The sequence below is a fragment of the Bacillus rossius genome, chromosome 3 (assembly GCF_032445375.1).
Source record: "Bacillus rossius redtenbacheri isolate Brsri chromosome 3, Brsri_v3, whole genome shotgun sequence".
Lineage (NCBI taxonomy): Eukaryota > Metazoa > Arthropoda > Insecta > Phasmatodea > Bacillidae > Bacillus > Bacillus rossius.
In genome coordinates, this window is record NC_086332.1 from 24,031,089 (window position 1) to 24,058,363 (window position 27,275).

Genomic DNA, 27,275 nt, shown 5'->3' on the forward strand with positions numbered 1-27,275 from the left:
TAGTTTTTTGACCTCTAATATTATAACATATTGGAAAATTTAAGTTTGTGGATAGGATTACACATTGACATTAAAAGTTAATATATGCATGTGAAGATATCCAAAAGTAAAAAAAAAAAAAAAAAAAAAAAAAATTAGTAAGATTGATAATATCTCGCTTGTACTGCACTTTATATTTGGGCTAATTTTAAGGTTTGACCCATCTCTGATCCACAAATTCAAAAATTACATGGTAGCCTCTATGCACGAGAACTTCCCTTGAGACCAAAATAAGAGAAACACAGAACACTACGTTCTTGAAATGAAGTCCATTTTCAGGAACTTATTGTGATGAAAACAGGATTTACGATTTACGAGGTGTGATCAAAAAATACGGTGAATGAATTGTTAAAGCAGAAACAGCTGACAATACATTTATTTGAAGTAATAATAATAAGCCCGATAGCCTGATCCGTTGAGATAGTCAGTGTCAAGTCTGAACAATTTGTGACTTGTCAGTTGGCTTCCTGAGCCAGAAGAGTAACGAAAAAAAGTGCCAAAGGAGCTCATGAAATGTGAATGTTAACAAGTGGTTCAAGTGGTTTAAAAGCGAAAATGAGTCAAGTTGAAGGTGAGCAATGTTCGGAACGTCCTTCAACCTCAAAAACATGGAAAAATGGAAAAAAATTGTGTGTTCAAACACGCGATAAACTATTCAAGAGCTTACCGAAGAACAGAACATCTCTTGGGGGTTCGTGCAAAGCATTTTAATTTATAATTTGCAAATGAGATGAGTGAGTGCGAAATTTGTTCCCAGACTTTTGACTGACAAACAGCAGGGAAATCTTGTCAGTTTGCATGGAATTAAGGTTTGTCTTGATACAGATTTGGATTTCATGACCAAAATTATATCTGGAGATGAAAGTTGTGTGTATAGCTTTGATCCTTAAATGAAAATTGTGTGTTCCCATTAGAAATTGAGTGGCTCTTCTCGCCCAAAGAAAGCACATCAGTCAAAGTTGAACAGCGGGGTTATGCTCAATGTTTGTTTCGATAGTGAGGGCATAGAACTATCAGAGTTCGTTACAAGGGGAACAGTTGTAAACTCTGAAGGGCATATTGGAACGTTTGGGAAACTATGTACTGATAAAAAGACCAGAAAAATGGGAAACGAGCCGTGCCACACCTCGCTTCTGATCTACAAGTTTTTGGCCGAACAAAAGTTTCCTGTCTGTCTACATCTTTCTTAATCTCTGATTTTAGCACCATGTGACTTCTGGCTCTTCCAAAAAATAAAACCAGTGCTAAAAGGAAAACGTTTGATTCCATTCCCAACTTTGAGAGGGCCATGATGGAGCAGCTGATGAGCCTTTCGAAAGAAGCCTTCCAGAAATGCTTCCAGTCATGGAATCAACATTCGGATAAGTGCGCATTGCTAGCCAAGGAGAGTATTTTGAAGGAGATTAGTTCAAATTTGATATACAGCTTATTGCTTTGTTGATCATAAAATTATTAACTGCATATTTTGATCACACCTCGTATTATTGAAACTTTAACATTATTTCATGTTTATATCCCAGTTCTTGCGTACTTACACTCTCCGTGTGCATGTGCCGTCATTGCCGCCGTTGCGCGGCAGTACTGCATCACTCGATAGAGATGTACACTTTTCCATTAAATTACAACTAAGTCTATAACTACAGCTAAGCTGTCGCAGACTTCTGAGTCAGAGACTGATAATGATAAATGTTGAAAGTTAACACATTAGAAGTGAAAAAACTATGGAAGCTTACCTATATATTTACTAGTAAGCCATGACAATGAATTGATGCATAAACTGACTCAATATCACTGTCACACTTATGGGTACAATTGCAAATTTTTTGTTTTGATGTCTAACAGACAAATAAATTCCTGCAAAAAGTTATAAGCTGGTAACACTGCTACTTCATGTTCACCAACCGCACCGCAGAATTCTTTGACACCTGAACAGTTCCCCCCCCCCCCTCCCCACCCTCCCCCTTGTTAACAGCACATCTGCAGTTAAAAGTTTATTTTAGATAAATTCTGTTGCATCGCAATTGGTAGTACATGGCCAGATTTTTTTCACACTTTTAAAAAAGTTCATCGCTGATACTCCTGAGAAAAGATGAACTTAAATTTAGGGGAACGGGTAGAGGTTTTGAGAGAAGGTCCAAGCTGAAAACATAAAAGAGCAGCAATACTCAGCATTCGTACACCTCCCTAATATCCTTAAAAAGTCCTTAATTGGTCTTTAATTGAATAAGGACCCTTGAAAGTCCTTAAATTTCACTAAGAATCTTTCGAAACTCCTTAAGAAAGACTGATTGCATGCAAATAATGGATAAATACTGGTATTTTAATGTTCTTTTTGGTTGCGACTTGGCGGCAATCAATGCTGTGTGCATCAACAGTACAGTGGGCAAATTTCGAGCCTCATGATTATATTTTATACTTAAGAAACATGTTGAATTTGTTTTTAATAACTAGCATCTCACCTTAGACTTGAAAGGTATGTTTTACTGTCTTACTTTGAACTTGTTAAGTAAATGTGATTATTGATCAAATTAAATGTTAGGGCTATAAATTTCAGATAGACACTGCTTGGGTTAGATGTGTGTTTGTGCACTAACTTTGTGTGTGTGAGGGGGGGGGGGGGGGGGCCGAGAGAGAGAGTTCATGATGGAAGCGACTAAGTGATGGGGTCCTTAAAAACGCCTTGTTTTTGTTTGCACAAGAGGGTACGAACCATGATACTGATTGGCAGTAGTGGAGTGGACAGAAGTGCAGGCAGCTTTTGAGGAATGTCTACCTTGTTCCAGTCACTCCGTCACTCCCCGATACTGGCCAGCAACCTTGTGTAGGTAACTTGCGCTGGCTGGTAGTACAGCGCTCGCTAAGAGAACCACAAAGTATAGTGCAAAAAAAATTGAAGTCAAGTTACCGTTTGGTTTATTTCCTTCATCTAATCTACCGTCAACCTAATTTTTCACAGTTCCTCAAAAAAAATTGCTGTTATTCCCAGAGATCTTAGAACTGAGAGTTAGTTAATTTTGCACAGTATGATCCTTCAGACAAACTATCCAGGTATGTATACAGTTTATTTGGAAATTCAATTTCTTCCCCTTGTGTCTTTTATACAGAATACGGAGCTGAATGTACAGTACCAGTGAAGATAGGGTGAGGACTAAAGTTCGCTAGTCATGGACACAGATCCTAAGATGTGATAGGAAACGCACTGCAATGTTGACAGTATTGGTGTGTTTTCTTCCCTACACTCCCAACACCAGCACATTCCACAGTCCCATGACAATGTGTCCCTGTCTGACCATGCAGCAGCACACCATGATGCCTGCGGAGGGAGCGGTAAAAGGCTGGCAAGCGTTGAAGTGGGCGACAATGGAATGTGTCTTACACATCCTGGCGGACTTGGTCTTCGTTCTGCATCTGTGGGCTTTTAGACCCTGCTTTCAGTGGCATTTTTTACTCGGGCCAGTAACATGTACAACCACACAGAAAGAAAAGATGTTAAATTTCTGGAAATTCTGTTCATAATTATTAAAACTGTAGTTAAAAATTATTTTTTTCTATGCACAGGTTGAGGTCAGGATGGTTGCATTAATTTTTTTTAATGTTTTGCAAGATAGAAATCACGTTGAATTTGTATTCAATATTTTTATGGGACTATTAAACGTATTATTAAGACACATAAATCACGTTTGCAGTGACATTTAAAATCAAGTACTAACTTTAAATTAAGCAACCAATTTTTAAATACTACATATGTAAAAGTAAATTCAAACTTGTATGAAAAATGTTTCTAAAAACACAGATGTCCAAGATGCTTTGTGGAGACTGAATTTTTGCCATTTTTTTGTAAGGCTTCCCACACTTACTTTCCCCTTTTCAAAGTACTTTTGCAATGTTTTTCAAAATCATGCATAGCTCCAAACCTTTAGTTTTATTTATACATATACTTATGTTTTGCTTTATTTCCTCAATTATGCAATACGTAATAGTTTCTTAAAATTATGCATTACCATTAATCGTATGTATGATTGTAAATTAAAGCTAGACCCTCATAGTCATAGCTTTAAATTAAGTTCTTTGCCATGAAAGTCATTATTTGAACAAATTTAGTTACAATATTTCTACATAGAATATTTTGTTCATTAAAAACACATCACTTCACTGGAACACAACAAAATTTGAATGACACTGGATCAAACAGTTGGCTCTCTTCGGGCGTGACAGCGGCAAGGGGTCGCTAATGGCCGTGCTCCTTGGCAGCGACTGCTGCTACGATGGCCGCCCCACGCCCGCTACCATCGTTTGACAGCACCATTTCGAACTGCAATCAGTTGCCATTGCCATGACTTAACCACATAACTGTTTGTGTGTTGTGTTTTCATTTTTTTTTTTATAGGTTTTTTGTCGCATGTTTATTCACAGAGGCTCTGTCTCACATACCATGTAGACTTTCTTTCATTTTTGTTTTGTTACTTTTATTAAATTTTAACTTGATAACTACCTTGCTTTTTTTGTTGTTGTTACAAACACATTAAATAGATAGTCACAAGGGGAGGGTCCGAGTTGGGGCTTAGCGATTTGGCTTAAACTGTGTGAGTAGAAGCAGCAGGTGCTCCTTTCAGCGACCTAGAATATCTCGCCTGAGTGGGCCCTGTGGAGCGATAAAAAGCTCTTTAAAAATTTTATAGTAGTGTTTGAGGGATATTTTTCATGAATTTTTAAGTCATTGGCATGGAGTAGTGGTCAAGCACATTGTCTGATGCGGGTTCGATACCCACTGCTACCATTTTTGTTTTTCATTCAATTTATTTTATTTCTTGCAATATTGAACTGTTAATTACAGAATTTAAATTTATTTAAACAGTTTGACGTCGACCCAAGTGTCTCCTCGGCTCCTTCAGGCCGTTATGCCTCGTCAACGTCCTCCCTTGCGATACGAGTGCACCATCTGAGTAAAGCGACGGTCAGGGACGCACCCGCGTGCGCCCTAGTATGCCAGTGGGCTTCTTTGTGTGTGTAAATAAATTCTGTGTTTTATATATTCTTTTTTAAATGGTCACGAGCCTCGATAATTGTGTATATTTGTAATCGTAACTAATTAACTGATGTGTAAATTCGCTTTTTGATTAATGTCTCGCTAAATTGTGTAAATAATTCTGTAATTTCTCTCAAGTGTTTCGCAGTGCTAGTAATGTAATCGCAGTCTGGCGCGTCGTGGGGTGGGGCCTCTCCCACGCCGGCCGATTTCCCCTCCCCTCCTCGGCCCGCTGGCGGGCGGGGAAGGGCAGTAGTGTTCAGGGCAGGGTCTCCACAATTAGTACTTTCGTACTAGATCTAGTACTTTTATAACTTTATTAGTGGTTTAGTACAGATCTAGTACATTTTTCTTTAATATAATAATATTATTGTAACTCCAATATGTTTTATTATTAAGCGTAATTATTTTTAAAACACTATGGAATGTATGTGTGTGTGGTGTGAAATTTAAGTTTGAGCATTGCAATGTCATAATAACTTCCTAAATTGTTAAAAACCTTAACAAATTATAATTTAGTACTTTTTTTCTAATCTAGTACTTTTTTCTCGCCTAAGTTGGTACGAAATATTTTTTCCTTGTGGAGACCCTGGTTCAGGGCGCGATCGAAGACAGACGTGCACGCCGCTCCGCGCTGCTCGCGAGGCGCGTCTCCTGAGCTCGTGGCCCGACGACAGTGTAACTTCACGGGTTGTCGTGGCAGCAGAGCTGCATCCGTTGAATCGCTCACCCTGTTGAGTTTTACGAGTTATCCGGGACGTCACCAGACGACCGTCATAGGCCGTGTACGCGCGGTTACGGACCGCCGAACCTTGCAGTCGGTACAAGACTTTTACGTGACGGAACGCGCACGCGTTGCGCATCATTGCGGAGCAATCTTAATCGGGGCCATTGTTACGGGAATAACTTCCCAGTTTGTGTCGGGACGTGTTAAGGGGCCCGCCTACCTGGGCACACATACGGTGTGCAGAGCTTCAGGAAAAACAACGCGATTTCAAAACTACTCAAGATATCCGAGTGGGGCCTATTTACGAATAGCATTTAAGAGTTCGCTGATGACCGAAAAGTACTTTTAATTTCGGATTAAGTTTTTTAACTGTATTTTTAGAAGCGTTAAAATGCCTAAAACGCGTGTTTTCAGAGTAATTTTTAAGCATAAAACAATCAGTACAGATTCTTGAAAGCACTTAAGGGGCTTGCATAACACCTTTATCTTAATTTCTCCGCCATATAATGTTACGGTCACCACTCAAATTTCACAGTTATCCTGTGCATAGGCGTGCCTACAGGGGGGGCCAGGTGGGCCATGGCCCCCCCTAATGTAATCACTCAGATCGGCATTTTCTCTAATGCGTTCGTTAATATTCGTATATTCCTGGCACTGTGACACTCAAACTGTGTTTCAGTGTTGCAGCATGCTAATTAACAATATTTTTAAACATTTTATCGTTCTGGAAATACAGCCGCCTTAGTTTATTTAAAACACGAGGTCCCTTAAAATGGCCAAGCAAAAACAAAAACAAAAAAAAGAGGTTTGTTAAAGTTCTGTTGTCTGAATTGCTGTGTTTGCATTCACTAAAAAGAAGTTCATTTCAAGGTAGATCTGGACCAAGCTATTGGAAAATTCGAGGGAAAAATGTGTAAGTAGTACCTACCCTTTCAACATTGTCTATGAAAAAAAAAACATTTTCAAAATTGTTAAAATTATACGGATTTAAATATTAACTAGTAAACATATCTCGTTGATACTGCACAAAAATATAAACACGGCAATGAGTGAATGTATTTAGGCTATTTAACATTCTAAATTCAGCTTCTGATTTAAAAATTTAGCAGCGCCCCCCCTAATGGAAATGTCTGGGCACGCCTATGATCCTGTGACGACGAGACGAATGCGCGCCAGTTCAGAGACTTGCGCTTAGAGGCTATACCGCGCTGGAAGCACCAGCGAGCGTCGCGCTTATCATCCCGCCTCACTAACACACATACACCCCTGACGAGGCGGGCCCCTTAACGGACGAGACTTTCTTCCGGGAGTCCGGGTCGTAGCGGGGAGGGCGCTCGTTCCGCGACGGACCCGCCAGCATAGGCGTGCGCAGGACTTCAGTATTGGTGGTGCCAGATTACACAACAGCCCTGTCATTCACGGACCCCGAGCTTAAAGCGGGGAGTCCGGGGGTCCTCCCCCGGAAAAATTTGGATTTGAAAGCGCAAAATGGTGCTATTTAAGGTGTTTCCGAACAAAAACATTAAATACACAGATGTAAAAATTTTAACATTTTTTATGACATATTATGGCTTTGAACGTTATAATCACCAGGAAAACTACTAAACTATTTACAGTTTTAAGCTTTGTTGAGCCATAAAGTAAATTGCACAAATTGTTTGCACGGAATTCATGCTGGTGGCTTTGAAAAACAATACTTTACATGTTTTCTGAAGACGCCAAATAAATACTAGAAAAAACATTCTCAAATATTAAGTTTTAAAATCAACAAATCAAGGGAGTTTTTGTAAAATACCTTAAATATGTAAAATATTAAAATAATAAAAATACACAATTAAGAGTGGGCAAAAGTTTTAACTTTTGGAATACAACAAAAATGTTTTGTCGGCGACTGCATATAAGTCATCGAGTAAGCCTATCTTTTTTTAAATAAACCCTGGCGGACGGCGGCTATTATTCCGTGCGCCTGCCGAATGGAGTGAACAGTGGACACCGAGCGCGCATACTATGTAATTCGAGGAGAACTAGGAGAAGTATTTACATTTCAGAAGTTTCGTAGCCGCGGCCCGCGTGTACAACACAAGTAATTGCACCTGGCTTGTTTCCGTGTGTATAGTTGGTTCGATTGATAATTGATATACTGATAGTGTTATGAGCACATATCTATAACTCGACACGATTGGAAAACATATATTTTTTGAAATAATACGGATTTTCGTAAGTATGTATTATTTCTGCTTGTAAAAAATAAAATAACGTTAACCCTAATGGTGGTGCCAAGGCACCTGTGGCACCTACCGTGCGCACGCCTATGCCCGCCAGGCTGCGGCAGGCTCTCTAAGCGACAATAGAAGAGGCTCGTGGAACATTCAACACCGAGTTATCCTTGAAACTGCCCACCATTCTTCCTCCTCATCTAAACTTCCCTCCAGGTCCCGTATTTCCCGGTCCCGGCCACGTTGGCCTGGACCCACACCTCTCCGACGAGAGCTGCACGGGCAAGACAGGGCAATTACGCAAACGGGGAAACAGGGACCTAAAGCCGAGGGACGTCAAGTTATATGTATATATTTAAAATGAATATGTTAAATTTATAAAGTTTACTGTAATTTAGTTAATATAGTTAAATAGGAAACTGTTTAAATGATACATTCAACAAGTGAGCTCAGAATAATCTTCATCATATTGTTATTCACATTACTTTCCTGACTTCAAAACTGCCACCAAACTGGAGCATTACTTTTTTTTTTTTGTTTTTGCTACTAAAATATCAACTCTCTGCATGCAATTCTGTTTGTCATCCACCAACTGATGCAGTAAAGTATATAGAGACAGACATCAGTGAGGCTCAGAAGCGGATCCAAATTCAAATTTCGGGAGTGGCAAATGAGTGGAGATTTTTAGGAGATATGGCATACCCGATACCTCCCATGTAAATGGGATTCTGTAGTTTAAAAAAATATGTAGCAACTTGAAAAGCTATTATAATACATTCCTGATGACTTAAAAAGTTTTAAAAAAAAAAAATTGTACACAGTACAGAGATGCTAAAAAAAATTCAGAATTGCGCATTTAAAAATAAATCAAACACTCTTCAAAGATCAAGTGTGGTCAGGAGTATATCATTTTTGCGATATCTCCAGTTTTTCAAATTTGATTTTTTGGAAGAAGGGGGATAGTCCTATCGCCCCTCCCATTGAACCACCACAGATACACGTACTCGTGTCTCGAAGCATGGTACCTACCCAACTGGCAAGAGACGTGAATGAACGAACGCAAGTACCTTGGTGCCCTTGTCGATCATCTTCGTCATGACGGACATCATGTAGTCGTGGTAGTGGGGGTGGTAGCGGTACACAGACCCGTCGACCCCCACTGTGACGTCCTTGAAGCCCATCTTGTTGATGATGGTGGATATTGCGGAGCCGGCGAGGTGGGCGGACCGCATGGCCACCAGCTCGCACACGTACGCCACCACCTCGCAGTCCTGCTTGGTGACTGTGCGCGCGCCCAGGTCCTTCAGCAGCCGCTCGCAGTCTTTCTGGCTCCCCTTCTCCTTGGAACTGCCATCAGTTAAGATAGGCTCGCGCAACACTCGCCGACACCAGACAGATTCTACAATGAAAATCTTATGGTTTCTTTTAACTAGGCCATCGAGAGAAACTAAGGGCCCGATGGAAATAAAATGTGTCTCGGTCTTCCCCCCATTACCTCTTCAAACCTCACAATATTAAAAAGAAATATAAGAATGTAAACATTATCGCAGCCATAACTGTAAATGCAATCTGTGCATACCATAAACTTGTAAGGTTTCCAATGGATTCTGTTAGTAACAGACTTGTAATTTTTGTTGTATCGGGTTAAACTCTAGCATTAGAAAATTTTCGAAGTGCTGCCGGGCCCCAAAAATTTTCCCCCGCTACCCCTACGTCTCCCTGGCCCTGGGAGCCGGGTGTTGGTCGAGGCCTCCCACCGAGGATATCTGTGTTCGCAATGCCATGAGCTGGTTAGTTTTCTAACATTTGCCTGTAGGTATTCATTCCCTGCCAAATGCGTCCCATCACATCTTCATCTCATCACACCAAATCCATCTTCAGTTTACTTTATTTCGTAATATATCAAACCCTTATTTATTAATATTTCTACAATCATTGATATAAATGTTTAATTTATATGTATAAATGTTTGAGAATCTCAGAAAAATCAACTCCGAAATATTAGGAACGTACTAAGCAATCAATTTTCTCAGCCGTTTGTATTTCACAAGTAATAATTATTTTGAATGACCAGAGTACCTGATGCTAACTACAATACATTAATGTTTCAATTTTGAAAATGCTGCTTGAACACTGCTTTAATCTCGTCTCATGGTTACTGTTTAACTAACCGTCTCACAAAAATTGTTAATATAAAATGAAGGGTATTTATCTTTACAGCTTGAGAGAGATTATGGTAAGTCAGAGGAAAGAGCGTAAGAATGACAGAGTGTGTTTCACAACTAGATACTTGCCATTATGACTAGTAGATGGTGGTTTAATTGAGACCTTGCCTGTAGTAAATAGGTTACTTTATGTTAAAGTTAAGTACATATATAATTTGCAAATTTTCATAGTTCCTTAATACATATTCGTTACTATGTGAAATTTATGAACTGTTGTAGTGCGTGCCTCAACGTCGCTTGTAAATTAGCCTCTTTCAAATCTTCAGTGAAGGACAGATAGTTCGCAAAGACACTATGCCAGGGGAATAGTGTTCGCAGGCAAAGAAGATAAGTGTGATGTCATGTTAACTAATGGTATAATGAAACGGACAGTGGCCATTAATGAGGAGTGCTGTGAAATGCCCTGACCGCAGTATGGTGCAGCCAATGGGTGTGGCCATGTTTTCCTATGCTTCGAGGGGACCATGATTGCGGGCCAACTTCAACTTAGTGCCAACAGGACTTTGGCATTGACAACCCTCTACATGCACTGTGTGATGGCGAGTGGCATTGCAAAAATTGTCTGTTTAAAAATTGCTAGAATCAGGATGGTTACACACCCCTTCTGCCGTGAAAGTGTCGGTTGTTTTTGAAAACCTGTCCACAAAGCCCCCCTCCCCAATTGTGAGAGCGTTGTATTAGAAGCTAATTCGTGACAGACCTTAATGTCATCTTAAATACTTATTTCAGTATTACATGTTTCTATTGCAATAAACTGGATTTACTATAGCAGTAATTGTTCTGCAACATGGAAGAGCAGGCAGTTTATAATAATACCTTCAGTTTATAAGTTTGGTTTTTAAATAATTTACTGCATGACCTGACGACTTCGTGGAAGTTCTTCATGATAGTTCTAATTTTAGTCGTCCAGCCAAAATTTTCGTTTTTATATGTCATATAATATTAACAATGAATGCCATACTTTACATGGACAGCCTGTTAGTAAATAATTAATAAATGATTACCTTCTACAATGTATAGTTTTGGTTTTCTCCCTTTTGTCAATTACTACCTTTAACTACTCCAATAGTTAGAACTTCTACATCAGGTACTGGTCTAATGCTGTGATCTGCTCAGCAGACTAAAGTAGTCTGTTTACTGACTCTTAAGCAATAATGCTTTATAAGTAATTTGTGCGAAACTCACTTTGAAAACAGAGAAGGCAACAATAGTCTCACCTTGTTCGTGGAAAACATCTGTAATGCTTAAACTTACGCTTCTATGTCCGACATGTAGTGTGTTTGGACCGCATCTTTGTGCAGAAGTTTTTCGGGCATTTCTCCGTTTAACAAAAGCTTCTTCTCCACCATGTCCACCAGAATTCGTCGTATGACTTCACTTAGGAAAAGTCCTGACATCATTTTTTCGCCCCTGCAACAAAGTACACGCATATCTACGCTGTTAGTGTCAAATTTAGGGCCATCAAGAGGGAGAGTAAAGGTGGGTGAATAAATCCCACGGGACCAGGCACAAGGGGGGGACCCCGTTGAGTTTCAAAATATATTTTTAATGCTAATGTTAACCTTATAGGCTGAAGAAAAAAAATGCATCTATTGTTAATGCAATTCATGGGAACTTCAAAAGTAATGCAATACGCACAGATCACGTTTGTGGTCTTTAGTTTTTTTTCTTTGAACTGTGGTGTTGGAAAAGTTGTACCTACATTAAATATTAGGGAGGGGACCCGACATAATGTCTTGCACCCGGGCTCTAGGATTCTCTCGATTAGGGCCATGAAATTGAAGTTATGTATCAAAATTGCAAAGAAAACGTTTATTTTTAACTGTTGGTAAATTGTCTACTTGTGTGTGTGTGTGTATGTATATGTGTGTATATATATATGTGTGTGTGTATGTGTGTGTGTGTGTGTGTGTGTGCGTGTGCGTGTGCGGTAAAAGAAGGGTTCCCAGACGGGAAAAATCCGGAAAACAGGGTAAAATCAAGGGAATTGAAAAGGTGGTTTCAAAACCTGAAAAACACAGGTAATGTGACAAATGTTAATTACCAAACTGGATCAGTATTTTTTAATACTAATATGTTTCTTTAATGTCTTAAAACCAGTCTATACTTTGATCACTAATAAATTTGTAGATGTAACCCATCTCAACATAATTAAAACTTAAGAACAAAAATTAATCAACTGTATATTAATTTAATGATTTGAAACATGTTCAAATGTTGAAAGTCATTGAAATTTTTCATATGGTCAAAACGTATTTTAATGTAAAATATGTATCTTGCAAAACTGATTTATGAAGAAAATTTTTAGTAGGACAAGGAAAACTCAGGGAAATTGTATAGAGTAAAAGTATGAGAAACCTGAAAAGCATTCTTATGCATATTTACGTTAGTGTTCATGCAGCCAGATTATTTGTATGTGTATATTATCATGTTAATTCCAAGGGCTCTGTGACAAATTTTTTTTTTCCGGCTTGGTATACACTTTAGCAGTGAACCTGTTCTCGCCCCCGACACTTGATAGGCAAGTGTTCTATACTGCACGTACAATGAAGACGAGTGCTGCACACTGAATTGTAACGCAAGTAAAAAAAATAAAAAAATAAAAAAAAAACACTGAGCAAGCATAGAAAAAAATCAAGCGACACACACATAGTTTTAGATTTTGTTCTCATGGATACTACAGTAGGTAATTCTATTGTCTAAATGACATAACTAGGTAGTTACTAACTAGTAAATAGCCATGGTCATTTCAAACGTATGTATTTCGAAGCAGGGGCGCAACAACAGGGTGGGGGGGCAAGGGTATTTTGCCCTCCCCCCCCTCTGAAACCTTGAAGTGGTAGCAAACGGCGGCAAAGAAAGTGCTGTGTAATCAGTTTTTAGATAATAAAACTGCTTAAATAGCACCATTTTGCACCTTGAAATAAAAAATTTTCCCGGAAGAGAACCCTCCCCACCCCCCGCTTCAATAGGGGGATCGCTGATTCTTTATAAAAAGTTATATTGCCCCCCCCCCCCCCTTGGAAATTTAGTTGTTGCGCCCCTGTTTCGAATCCCTGTTAAGTTATCCAATTTTTTTTTGTGGCTTCTCGTAATCGCTCCTGGCAAATGCTGGGGATGGTTCTACCCAACATCGAACATGACCAATCCGTTTGCCAGTATTCCTGGTCCGTGGACGTTGCTGTCTCGACGTCGAGACGATGAGCGCAGCGCAACTAAATGAAACAGCTACTTCAGTAGCCAGCGCGTACTTCTGCTTGCCAGGGTAGAGGGAGGTCTTGTCGACCGCCAGGTCGTAGTCCGTCAGCAGGTAGTCCAGGCCTCCCGACTCCCCCAGCGCCCCCATCTCGGTGTTGACGATCATGTAGGGCTTGGACCGGTCCCCCGTGAACAGCTCCACGTTCTCCGTCCTCTCCACGTAGCAGGCGTTGCAGCCCGTCCCTGCGCACGGACAGCATCGCGCTCCACGGCTCAGCCGGCGCCACCGAGACATTTCACTACCGCGTCCGCTGCTGCCGCAACGCGCGGTCGCGCAACAAACGGCAATCGGTGAAATTGTATTTTCAAGGTCACGAAATATTAATTTATTTACCAAAAAAAAAATATCGGTTGTCTGTAAAGTCGGTTTACGGACGATAGTTTAACGTGACAACGTCATAACAAAACATTGATGAAATGATTGCATACTTTTATGAATAAAATTGAATCATTTTTATTGAAGAAGGAGTGAAATGGAATATACAATTTAATTGATAAATTTACTTTTATTTGCACTCATTAATTCAAATATGTTTATTACTTTTACGAAGAGATTATTTCAACTATAACTTTTATACATGTTTGCTATTTAACTTCTTCCAATCTGTGTTATTCTGTTAAGGATAGGACGATGATAGGAAAAGTAGGAAAAGTAGGAAACGAATGGGAGTGTTTCAAGGATGATGTGAAGGAAGATGGCTTACCCAACACCAAGATGCAGTCAAAAATAATATATTTGCGCCACGGACTCTGCAGCAATGCTAGGAGGAACGGGTTAGCAAAGAGCAATGAAAATGTTACATTGAAATGCATGAAATCAGAACTACGCCACGGACTCGGTCGCAATGCCAGGAGGTTGAGGTTAGCAAAGAGCAATATAAAATGAGCGTAACGGGACACAGCGAAACGGGACAATGTGCGTAACTGGACACTTTTTCGTGCGTGCAGCAGGCGTTCATCGATTTATTAGACGTTGTCACGTCAAGAAAAAATGCTTATGCTTCGAGATCTTAGCACAGGCAAAATTTACAGACATAAGGTCGACAGCCGGGATCCGCCCGAAACAACCTGAACCCAAGCGGCTCGGCTGGTGCCACAATACTGAATGTGCGAAACCTTAGAATGCTTGATTAAAGACCTCTCTTTGTGGTTAAACCTGGCATTTAAATAATCTGCAGGAACTTAGCTCAAAAATTCTGTGTGTTTTTGTGCATAGAAGGAAGCAATTCTGGTATCGAAGTTTTGTCCAATTGCTTGCTTAACTCCGTAGCGGTCGTAGCGTTAGCCGGATGCACACCAACCTTCGTTGCGAGTGGTTCCGATTTCAAGTCCTCGATATGGTATGAGTGTAAAATTTGTTCTAGTAGAAAATGGTCTATAGATAATGATACCAATGAAATAGATAGTATAATCTGTTTCATATCAAGGATGAAAGTTTTAGATTATTAATTAAATTTAAAAACAATTTTTTTTAATATATATAAACTACTGTTCAGTAACAAACACTTTTTTTTTTAAGTTTTGTGTGCATAGTTCTGTTATTGTGGTTCTACTAGCTAATCTTTCAAGAGTCTGAGAAAATTAATTTAATGGACTAGAGTTCCCTTGCGAGCCATGATCACTAATTATTAATCTGCACTGATCAGATACATCACAATAAAGAACACATTTTATTCGAAACTTAGTTTAATTTACATTTGAAACTACCAGCTTTAAAGATCCCCCACGTATTTAACCGGCATGGTTCTCCAAAACAATAAAATAATTCACTATTCTTATTTTTTTTTTTTGGCAATGCTCAAATGCCTAAAATAAATAAAATATTTTGATAACATACTCACCAACTATGAGACCAACCTTGCAGTTGGTGTACCTCCAAGCACATGACATGAGTGTTCCAGTTGTGTCGTTCAGAATAGCTACGATGTCTATGTCAATATCCTACAAGAAACACATAATCATTTCCGGAGTTAATATATAAGTGTATGTCATACATCTCAAGAGATCTGACCTGAACAGTATAATAACTCATACACCTCTAATTTACAACAATCATGGTTATTTTTAAAATGTGTTTGTTTTGGTCAAGCACAACTCCCAAGGTTTCAAGATGTTAACAGGTAAAAAACTACTACCAGTAAAACCCTCTTTAGAAGTTCCCTGTGCTTGATAAGAACCAATAATTTGGCCTATTGTCAATAACCTGCATGTAACTGATCCCTTTTAATAAATTGCCCTGTTTTGATAAATATTAAGTTTTGGTGACGTGATTTAAGTTTCTGAACAGGGCTGCAAGAAAACTAAGTAGAAAGTATGGATAGGAAAAAAAAAATATTTTGTTAGTTTTAGTCTGTTCAGAAAAGCTCCTAAACTCCAAAAGTACCGCACCCTTCTTCTAAGATGTTAAACGAGGGAATGACTCCATGCACTAGGTCAGCAACCTGCGGCTCGCGAGCCACATGCGGCTCTTTGGATGTGAAGCTGCGGCTTTTTAGTTCCGTACTAGAAATACTGCATCGCCAAGTCATTTATACAGAAAATACTTTCTTATTACAAACCATTAGTAAGCCCCGTTTTTTTCCACGCTTGTTATATTTTACCAAACAATATGTCATCAAGCAGTTAAATTATCAATTTAAAGCTATCCATCCGCCCGAGGTTTTCGTTTTACTAGTACTTACGGGCTGTGCTGTAAGTGTTTAATTGTTTTAAGTTTTTACTAATATAATAAGTGATTATCTAATAAGACCATATATATTATCTATTTTGTTGTGAAAAAACACTACTTATATATGAATAAATTTTTCTTATGAATAAAAAAAATAGATTTTTTTTTTTTTATCAAAAAACTTTATTTATGCAAGTACTATTTATTGTTGGCAAGAAAAAAAATTGTGGCTCTTTAAGAACTTTGGAATTTTGTAAATTGTAATTTTTGGCTCTTCCGACTCAAAAGGTTGCCGACCCCTGCACTAGGACAATGACGGCCAGTAGCACACGGGATGTAGGCCCGCCAAGTCTCAGGTAAAGTGCAACCGTTATAGCTATCTGAAAAATACGTTAATGTAAAAACTGCGCTTTATTCTTTGCACGACCACCTAGCCGACTTGGGTTATATTCCCGCTAGGTTCGAACCCGGATTTTTCGAAAGCGGGAAACGTGGCTGGCGTTGCTGTGAGTTGGTGGGTTTTCTCTTCTTTCATTTCAGGGTTCTTTTATTTCCACAACCAGTTCATTACGTCAGTACCTCATTCTCTTAGCATCACCCTTCATCGTCTCTAATGAACTCGATGAATTCGAAGCATTAAGCCCATTCTCTTATTCATTCTTTCTTTGTACAAATATTTAAACTGAGCAATGCTAACCTGCCGTATTTTCTTTGCGTATAAGACAAGAATTTTGCACATAAAATTTTAGGCCACTGTTCTGTTGCATGGAGCCCGCTCATCTTGAAGATACTTATGCTACTGTTGCACAAAGTAGGAAAGATCTGTTTTAAGAATTAAATAAATTTTGTTTTGTTTTTTACCCTTGTATATTCAGTAACTAAAAACATAACTTGAAATTTAAAAAAAAAACTGTAACACATTATCCCAAGATTTCAATAAGGAAACTTAACTTTAGAAATGCTGAGTATGAGATTAGTGATGTTACTTATAAAGTACGCAGTTGATTGCATTAAGTCAAGATTACATTAAATATTGGAGAGGGAGAACTTAAAGTTTTTTTCTTTGTTGTTGTTACAAAAACAAGAAACAAACAGACCCGCTATGTTTTCTAGACATGTATGATCAGTGACGTAGCCAGGATTTGTGTATGGGAGGGGGGGTGATAAAAAGCATGCCCCCCCCCCCCCCCGTATTAAAGCGGGGTGTCCGGGGGTCCTCTCCCGGGAAAATTTGGATTTTAAGGTGTAAAATAGTGCTATTTTAGCAGTTTTCGGTTCTTAAGTTTAAATATTGTAATGGTAAATCATTTTATTAATTTTAATATGAAATTCGTTTGAGTGATGAATAAGAAATTAATTAAAGATCTGGTGCTAAGGGGGGGAGGGGGTTGAACCCCTAACCCCCCCCCCTGGCTACGCCCCCTCACTATTCAAAGGTTGGTCGCCGCGCAGGCCCGCACTCACCCCCCGGCGGCTGATGGCGTCCTTCAGCAGCTGCACTACGTCGTGGCCCGCGAAGCCGCTCACGTTGAACCCCTTGGTCCAGTTGGTCAGGATGCCCTTGGTCAGCCCGTGCTGCTGCACGGGGAAGCTGAAGGTGTAGCCGAGGGGCAGCTTGCTGCTGGCGATGCTGTGGCGGTGGATGAAGTCCGACAGGCAAGCCGCGATGTGGTCGTTCAGCTGCCGGCACGACGAAACCACGGATGGAACCCCGTCTTACAACGGTCACAACACGTGTGTGAACTACGTCTCACGTTTGCTCTGTCTACAGTTGCGGTGTCCCAATCTACTGATTTTTCAAAGTAAATCACCAGAGCGCGGTAAATATAGAGCGCAAAAATAAGTATTTTTAGATTGTTTATTGTTTACATGCATTAATCATGCACAAATCAAAATATGTCTTAAGTCTTCTTAGCTCCCTATCACATTTCCCATTCCTTTCGGTTTAAGTGAACACTTTTAAAACGGGAACCAGAAACCGCAATCATCATGAGTAGTTTTCTTCTTCTTCTTCTTCTTCTTCTTCTTCTTCTTCTGTGATACCAAAGGACACAGATAAAGAATTTCCTGTTCACCAATGAATTCGGACCACTGTTCATGCCGTCCATGACGTCAGAGGGTCAAGTGGACCAGTTAAGTAGGGTCTGGAAATTTTCGCGCTTTCGATGACCTCTAGAATACCTTTACCTACTCCACAATCCCCTAAATACTCGGGCAAATGCCAACTGCTAATTGGCTGTTGACTCGTGTGTCCTGTCAACTGGGATGCTTGCGATCCGATACTTTTTTTGATTTCTACCAATTAGTGGTGTGTCCATCGGACACAATTCGAGACGGATCTCCCCGCACCCGCACCCAGCGCCTGACCCGCCGATCTCCCCGCGAGAAACCATCGGCTCTGAAAAATACGTTAACGTAAAAACTGCGCTGTATTCTTTGCACGACCACCTCGCCGACTTGGGTTCTAAACCCGCTAGGTTCGAACCCGGAATTTTTCGAAAGCCTGAAGCGTGGCTGACGTTGCTGTGAGTTTGTGGGTTTTCTCTTCTTCTTTCATTTCCACCACCACTTCATTCCGTCAATGCCTCATTCTCTTAGCATCGCCCTTCATCGTCTCTAATGATGTCTATGTTGTCGGAACATTAAGCCCATTCATTCATTAATGCATTCAATCTTTGTACAAAACTTTAAACTGAGCAGTGCAAACTTGCCGTATTTTCTTGGCGTATAAGACGTAGCACGCGCGCGCGCGCGCCGCACGCACGCACACACACACACACACACACACACACACACACACACACACACAGACTAACACACAGTGATGCATTCTGGATTCGTATTCTGTCGAGAAGCTAAATTTCCCATTCCTGAGGCTACACACTCCACTTACTCAGTTTTCCCAAACAAAGAACACTTAGTTGGTTGTCAAATTTCCTTACCTGAACTGCGGTGCCGAGCGTTAATTCTGGTGGAAGAACGTAGATCCTGGATTTCATCCGGAACAGGAAATTCTCACCGAGATCTATCACCAGGACCCTGAAGTTGGTGCCACCCAAATCGAGAGCAAGGAATTTTCCTCTTTCTGAAGATAAAACACGACATAAAATTATATTTAATTGCACATGCGTATTAATATCGTCTAGTATAGAACTATACAATTATTCATACAAAAGTGAATAATCACTAGCATGGAGATATAGTTCTTGATACATACTTAATATGGTTATATTCTGTGCCTTCGTGAAAAAAAAAGGGGGGGGGGACTTATTATTTTACACAGTGAACTGGAACTGTTGTAATAATATAGATGTAGCTTAATATTTATAAATTTTAAGCTGGACGGGACTCACGCATACTCTCTAATACAAAAACTGATTGTGCTGAAATAATACATTTCAGAGCCAAGCTTGGTACCCATGTCGATGTAATTTAGAACTTCATAATTCATTGTAGAATTCTTTGCACAAGAAGGGAGATTTGCAATTAATTCTTTCAGATTTTAATTTTTGTGCTCAAATTAATCCACTATTAATTTCTTAGCACAGCAAATAACTTCAATATTAAAATAATAACTTTTGAATATTTTTGATTGGGATCCAAATATTGATATTTACAAGTTTTATCTAATTTAAAATTTAATTATATTTCATTATTGCCCATGTTTATTTCCCTAATCCCAAGCCTAGCCCATAAATATGTCTTTAAAAATTCAATTATCAATATTATTATAAGTATTATAATATAATTAATCTTAAATATTGGCAGAAGTACTTTACGAGTATGGCTATGCTTGAAGGTGGCAATTGTTCTTTTTCCATGTAAAGTTATTGTGTTGTGCCCTCCTACTTCTATCTTTGATTCATAAGTTCCTCCTTTAGTTGACTGCTCACCCTCAACAGTTTCAGCTCATTTCATCCTCTCAAGCATAGCCTGTGTTTTAAGAGTTTCGCCACACCTTATATGCTGGGCTGTCCAGACGGCGCTGATGACGAAGGGGGAGGGGGGGAGTTCTCGGGTCCGAGATGTGCGGTCGAGTTCCGAAATATTGTTTGTGCTAAAGTTTACCCTGATAGTATGACAAAATTACAATTCTATTGCAAATAGAATGTAATGTAAACCTTATAATATGTTAAATTTTTCCAGAGCAAGAAACTTTGGAAAATTGTACATTAAAAAATCGGGGGGCCCCCTTGGTTTTTCTCGACGGTGTGACCACCCTTTCAACTGAGGTTTTTAGGTATGTATCTTCTGGTTTACTAAAATGAGGTTTTCCTATGCCGATTGCCGATTCTTAACAAACAATCAACAATCCAACTTCTGTTGTGTCTGTTTACGATATGCTTGTACGCTTGCGATTGGGCTTCCGCTCGTGGCAGGGAGTTCCACCCCCCCCCCCCCGCCCCCCACCCCTTGAGCCTATTCACCCAGTTTCTGAGGACCTCTCACAGCTAGTATCTTCCCCCAAACCCATTGCACTTCTGCCCCCGGGTCAACCGGAATGCTTGCTTCCCTCTCTCCGTTTATCACCACTCCCTCTGGATCAAACAATCATGATCCAACCTTCCTCTATACACCCCACTGTTCAAAATATCTCCCAGCTTTCCTCAGCCCACTGCCCCCTTTCCACTTGTTTGATTTCTAACCTGCACACACAGTTCTGCTATACCTGCCCACGAGCTGAAGTCTTCCAGGTAGCTGACTGTGTGTGGCGGTATAGATAATGCACTCAGAACAATAAAAATAAATTAGCAAATACTTGTCTGAAAAATGTACCATTGTTGTACCATTATTACAACTATGACCTCATTCAAAAGAACCTACTTACTTACTTACTTACTGACTCATATCTCTTCCCCTCCCCTCCTATTTTCCTTCTCACCGCAATGATGTAAAAATAATAAAGGTTTGGTGGTCTCTTTTCTCCATGGTTGAAATAACCATGGAGAAAAGAGTATTCGTGAAAAAAATCCTGCAAGTATTGCATAGTCCCACCTTGGAGCATGAAGTTATCCATATTTACCACTAGATTTTGCTGGCAATGTCTTACCTGAGCCATCTGGCAGGTCTTGTACGTAGGTGGGAAAGCACTTGACATCTGCTTCGGCATTGGTCTTTTTGGCAAGTCCCAAGTTGATTTGTTTCAGGAACTCCTGGCTGTGGCGACGTAGCTGGTCGTCAGTGAGGATGATGCCATTCAGCTCCTTCTTGACCTGGTCAGTCAACACCAACACATAGCCGTCAGAAACTGTCTACCTCAGCATGGCTTCCACCATCCTTGGCATGAAGGCACAGGGCTGACATATTATAAAATAGGATGCTTGTAAAAAGCTTTTTGGGTGTCCAAGATGTCAATAAAATCAAAATTTACTAATATTAAATGACACATGACTGACATATTTAAAGTTTGTCCAATCTTATACACGTAGTTCGACCTTTACATATGCAGTGGTGATATTAACACACGCAATTCACAAGACATAAGAAGTAGAAAGTTCAAGAATTAAGATGTAAAAAAGTTTTTTTAAATGGATGTCTAGGTACGGTACTGCTAAGAAAAGTGCTGTGAGGACAGGCCAATTATTTTCTTTTCGTAAATATAGTACTACCCCAGGAACCACAGATAACCAATTAATGAGATACTTCTTTAAATGAGTCGCTATTCCCAGAAATACGAAGGAAAATTTTCATTGCATAAGCCTATCTCATCCATTTTTAAGTCAGATGTGTGGAGATATTCACCTCAGTTTTAATTTTGCTTATAAAATAACTAAATTAAACCTATTTGAACGAAATAAAGTATTTTTTTTGTTAAGAGTGACCTAAGTAAAAATGGTACATATTTCCTATGGCTAAGTTTGAACAGACATTATTTGTACGTGTGGCGTGACAAGCTAATATTAAGCTATCTTTGCTAATCATCATGTGTATTTTCAGTATAATATTTCAGGATTTTTGTACTATAGTGAGCAGGGGTGAAAATCTGATGGATTCCCGCGGGGGACGGGGGTGCGCGGAATTACGTTTATAATTGCCATGTCACAGTTACGATTTTGCAAGCGCGAGCATGCCTTCTCAGATAAGGGCTGTTTGACACCAAAGGGACCCGGGGGGGGGGGGATTTACGCCCATTTGAGTTCCACAATACTGCGATGCGATGCGGCTCGTCGCTCCACATTGAACACCGACCAATCAGGGTAAAGCAACCAGATGACGTCTTCCGACGCAGCCGAGTGAGATCAGACGTAATGCTGGTATTGTTAATAGATAACCACCGACGAACGACGAACAAAAAGAAGAATACTGTTAAGTTTATACCAAGGGCCTAGTCAAAGAGGAGCAGGGTGGGGCCATTACCCCCTTCTAAAATTATATATATATATATATATATATATATATATATATATCAATAATAACGCACATTATTAACCAGTTTAAAATGACTTTAAGTATGGCTCAATTTATGCCAAAATAGAGAGTAGACTTCTCTTTACACACGTGTTATAACATAACCATAAGCAGTTGTAGTGTAAGGGTCCATCTTTATTATCTAAGAGTTAAATTTTTTGAAAAAAGCACTTAGGGGGCCCACCTATAGGGCACACATACGGTGTGCAGAGCTTCAGGAAAAAACACGCAGTTTCAAAACTGAGGTATCAGAGTGCTGTCTGCTAATGATAAGCATTTAAAAATTTGCGTATGAGTACATTAGTTCTGTTTAGCTATTTAGTTTTTGAACTGCATTTTTAGGAGAGTGAAAATATCTAAAAAGCTTGTTTTAAGAGTAGTTTTTAGATATGAAACATCTAGAAAAGGTTCTTAAAAGTGTTCAATGGCCTTGCATTACACCTTTATCTTCATTTCTCCGCCATTTAATGTTAAGGTTACCATTAAAAATTCATAGTTGTCTTATGCACGATGATTTTCTCTCCTTCTCTGGAAGTCTCACTTCTAACGCGCGAGGCTGCCACGCACCCGTGGTTTCTAATGGTGTGTTTAACGTGATAGCAAGACGAAAATTAAATTGTTTTTTTTTACAAAATAGGATCTATTGGAAACTTAATCAGTTATGTCAAACGCGATTTATGGTTTTCGCTGTATGTCATTCAGAAACCAAAAGAATGTACAAGAAAGATGAACACACAAAAACAATCGAAAAAATAAGCTAAATCAGTAAAATGTTAAATACACAGGCAGCACAGAGAGAATTCCTTGGGAGAAATGACTTGGAGAAAATTTCACGGCACAGACAAACGCAGTAAGGCTGACAACGACATTGAAGTTGTACCAAGAACATAAAATACAGACAAACAATAACTTCAAACAACACAGCGATAAACAGACGTACCCAACGATGAGACCAAACAGACGTTATGGACACTACGAAGACGACATAACAAACGAACATGGTAGGCTTCCTAGGACAAAGTTACGCGATACGCGCAGATCACATGTACACATTTGGCCACGGTAACGCTCGTGCACGTTAATTTATTTATTGACGTGACAACGTCTAATAAATAGATGAATGCCGGCTGCACGCACGAAAAAGTGTCCCGTTACGCACATTGTTCCGTTACGCTGTGTCCCGTTACGCTCATTCTTTCGTTACGCTGTGTCCCGTTACGCTCATTGTACGCTTGCGCCGCACCGACAGAAGTGAAAACTTAAAACTTTGTTTATAAATGTGTTTCTACGTCAAATGTACGTAAAAAATGAATCTGATTACTAGTATAATTTCAAGTATTTATTCTTTTATTATTAAAAAAAGTAGCATCTGTCGGCGAGTGCAGTAGGTAATAATAGGTTATGTTACAATTTACTAAAAATTATGGTGATTCATATAATTGATGATAGATATTTCATTACAGTTTATTTACCTATATGAAAACTTGTTCATAATTATATTTAAACTTTATAGCTAAACGCCAGTTTTTAAAATTAATTACAAGTCATCTACACGTGAACTGTTTCGTCGACTGTTTATAAAGTGAAGTGAAAAGTTAATGTGGTTTTCATTGCTTATTACAACAACAATTTCGGCAATAAAGGTTAATTATTCTTGCATTTCAAAAATCTGATTACTAGTATAATTTCAAGTATTTATTCTTTTATTATTAAAATAAAAATGATTCAATTTTATTCATAAAAGTATGCAATAATTTCATCAATGTTTTGTTATGACGTTGTCACGTTAAACTATCGTCCGTAAACCGACTTTACAGACCACCAATTTTTTTTTTTTTTAATTGTGGGTTTTGAAATATTATAACTTACATTGAGTAATGGGAGGGGATTCGACAAAATTATCGGCCTCCGGGCCCATAGTTTATCTCGACGGTCCTGGTACATTTCCAAAATACTCTCTGCGCTGTGTACTTTCTTTCCAAAACTTCCCCGACACTGTTTATTGGTCGCCCAAGCCTGGTGTCACGGAACTTGCCCGTTTTTGACGGCACTCGGTCTGCTGTTCACTGCAGACACGTCCTACCTTCGAAGCACTGTCATTTCTCCTAAACTACCTACTTATCACATTTCGAAGTGTGATATAAAATAAATATAGTTTAAAAAAAACTAATAAACACGCTTTTAAAGTACATCGAACTAAAAAGTGAAAAATAATTTTTAAAATAAGCTTAAAACAATAATGAATGAAAAATACTAGTATTATTGTGAAAAAAGCGTGGGGCGCTTTTTATCATATTTATCGTACAACGAGCGCCCGATGGTAGAGCAGCCGACATGTCATCGGAAGGCTCTGGGCTTGAATCTTCAAAGCTTGAACTGAGCTCAGAAGCCAAGAAGGAATCAAGTCTTCATAAGATATTTTGTGACGTTGCACACAAAATGGAGCCCACTCAATATGTCGGTACATAGGCACGCATCACTATAGGTTTCATGTTGTTTTTCTCACAGAAAGAACCGACATACCACTCAAATTGCTAGCTAAAATATTGGACATAGGTCTAATTCTATCACAAAGTAACTTAATTACTATCAAGTGAATCATAACTTTCTAATTTAAACAGTTGTGCTCAATTCAGGATTGAATTTGCAAGCAGGTTGTTGCGCTACAATGAAATTATGCTGTTCAGTCTTTCAAGTGAAATGATCAAATTTCTTGTGTAAGAGGGATTATATGCAACTCATGCCCTTCAAAATTATGTTGTTACAAAAAAATATCAAGACTTACGTGACATGAATTTTTTAATAATGCTGTCGACATAAGTATGTAATTAATATTGTTCGATTAAGACAAGTGATTGTTATTGAAAAATAAATATTATTAATTTGAAAACCTAAATATCTACTTTTCTTTTTAAATTTTATAATATTAATTAAAATCAAGTCTCACCTTATCTAAGTGGGTAGTTTGTTTTTTCTTGCCACCACACAGATTTCCCATTTTCTGTCACAATATTTTAACACATAACCCTAAGGCAATTTTAATTTATCTTCTTATTTTGTAATCAACATTAGTTTTTTTAAGATAAATTATATAAATCCAAATCAACAGAGGTTGTTTTAGTTTCTTGCTGTTAAATCATTAAAAACCAAACAACAAATAAAGAAAACAATTTATTGAAAAGGAACATTTTCATCGTCATAGATGCAATATCCTTGGCAACCTTGATTTTAAAACGAAATATTTAGCCGAGAAATTAAAGAAACACGAGTATTTTTACTTATTTATTCTATGCACTTAAGCCTAAGTTCCACATAGAGTTGAGGACCTACCCGAACACGCCCGAAGACTTCACCTTCGGCCAACTTCGGGAATTTGTTTTTCTTAAACAAGACGCGCGGGAATTTTGATTAGTGAAGGCCATAGAAAAGAGAGGGAGGGCCCACCGCCCATGCTTAAGGACAGAGATTATTCTTATCTTGCAGAATCTCGTCACTGTTCAACGCCTAGTTACAATGTTGTACTCTCGTTTGTTTAAACTTTGGCGTACGATTTGCCAGATAGAAATGTTAGTTAAACGGGAACTTTTGGCAAACAAAAAAAAAAAAAAAGAATACATCCAACAACACAACAATTTATTGGCAGTAATAGAACCCATCCAAATTATCAATTTGATATTTTTTCTCGCGGGCTACCTCAAGAGTCGGGTCTCTACGACTCGGCCAAAGACACTGGATTAATTGAAACAAAGAACTGAAGACGAAGTTCGTGGCATACCAGCTGAGATGCAACGATCAATGGGTAACCTGAACAACAGATTAGAATATCTACGTAGACAAGGACGCTATATGCAGGACGTAATTTTCATTGTCATTGCCATAATTTATAATTTGGTTTTATGTTCCTTAAAAGCTAAGTTGCAATGGTTCAATTACTGTCAATAAAACTTTGTGTTGTTGCATGTATTCTATTTTTGTTTGCCAAAAGCTCCCGTTTTTCTGTGCCACCTTATATATATATGTACCTACTCAAACAAATTTTAAAAAAATTGAATGAGGAGTTGCAACGCATGACGGGCATTAGCTAGTATTTAATAAATCCACACAAGACGGGCAGTGTTTTAGTAACATTCCTTGTCGAAACTCAGGTCCAAACTGGAGTTAGTATTTTTTCACGTATTTTTCGCTTTATCTGAGCCGTATCATTATATAGCTTTGACGTCGTACCGCCGGAGGCCATCCGAGCCCGGTCTCAGCCCACCAGTATTGGCTCCCGCTGGTGGAACGCACCCCTAGCAAACCCAACCCAGGTCAAGCGCGGAGCTGTGACGCAAGTACTTCCAATGTTACAATTTTGCCACAGAACTCCACCTAGCGCGAACAACCGTCAATTAATCGTTGAACGCACTCGTAAAACAATCCCATTTAATGAACACGTAATTCGAAAAGTGCGTCGTAACACACGAGTGCAAGCCCCCTCAGGGCACAGTAATTAACGAACGCCCTTAAGTTTCATCACGGCCCAAGGGCTTGAAATAAGTGTATGGTAAAGTGCTGAAGCAACATCCAGAACAAACCACAAAAATAAACAGAACCAGTATTTTTAACATTTAATTGCGAGTCTTTCCTTTGACTCATTTTTTCAAATAATAAAGTTTCAATGTTAGCAATTAAAACTTTAGTCGATGTTTAGAAATTAAATTATCACCTG

General features: G+C 39.0%; 1 protein-coding gene across 1 annotated transcript; it reads right to left on the reverse strand.

The window, feature by feature from the left end:
• Positions 1-3,959: 3,959 nt before the first annotated feature.
• On the reverse strand, positions 3,960-26,433 carry LOC134530362 (hexokinase type 2-like). Its single transcript, XM_063365119.1, has 9 exons — positions 25,515-26,433; positions 21,210-21,372; positions 19,102-19,244; positions 17,624-17,839; positions 15,333-15,432; positions 13,485-13,674; positions 11,488-11,643; positions 9,076-9,355; positions 3,960-4,351 (listed from the first exon to the last, which is right to left on the reverse strand). Exons 1-9 carry the CDS (start codon positions 25,563-25,565, stop codon positions 4,268-4,270), a joined length of 1,383 nt encoding a protein of 460 aa, XP_063221189.1. The 5' UTR covers positions 25,566-26,433; the 3' UTR covers positions 3,960-4,267.
• Between the last annotated feature and the right edge of the window lie 842 nt (positions 26,434-27,275).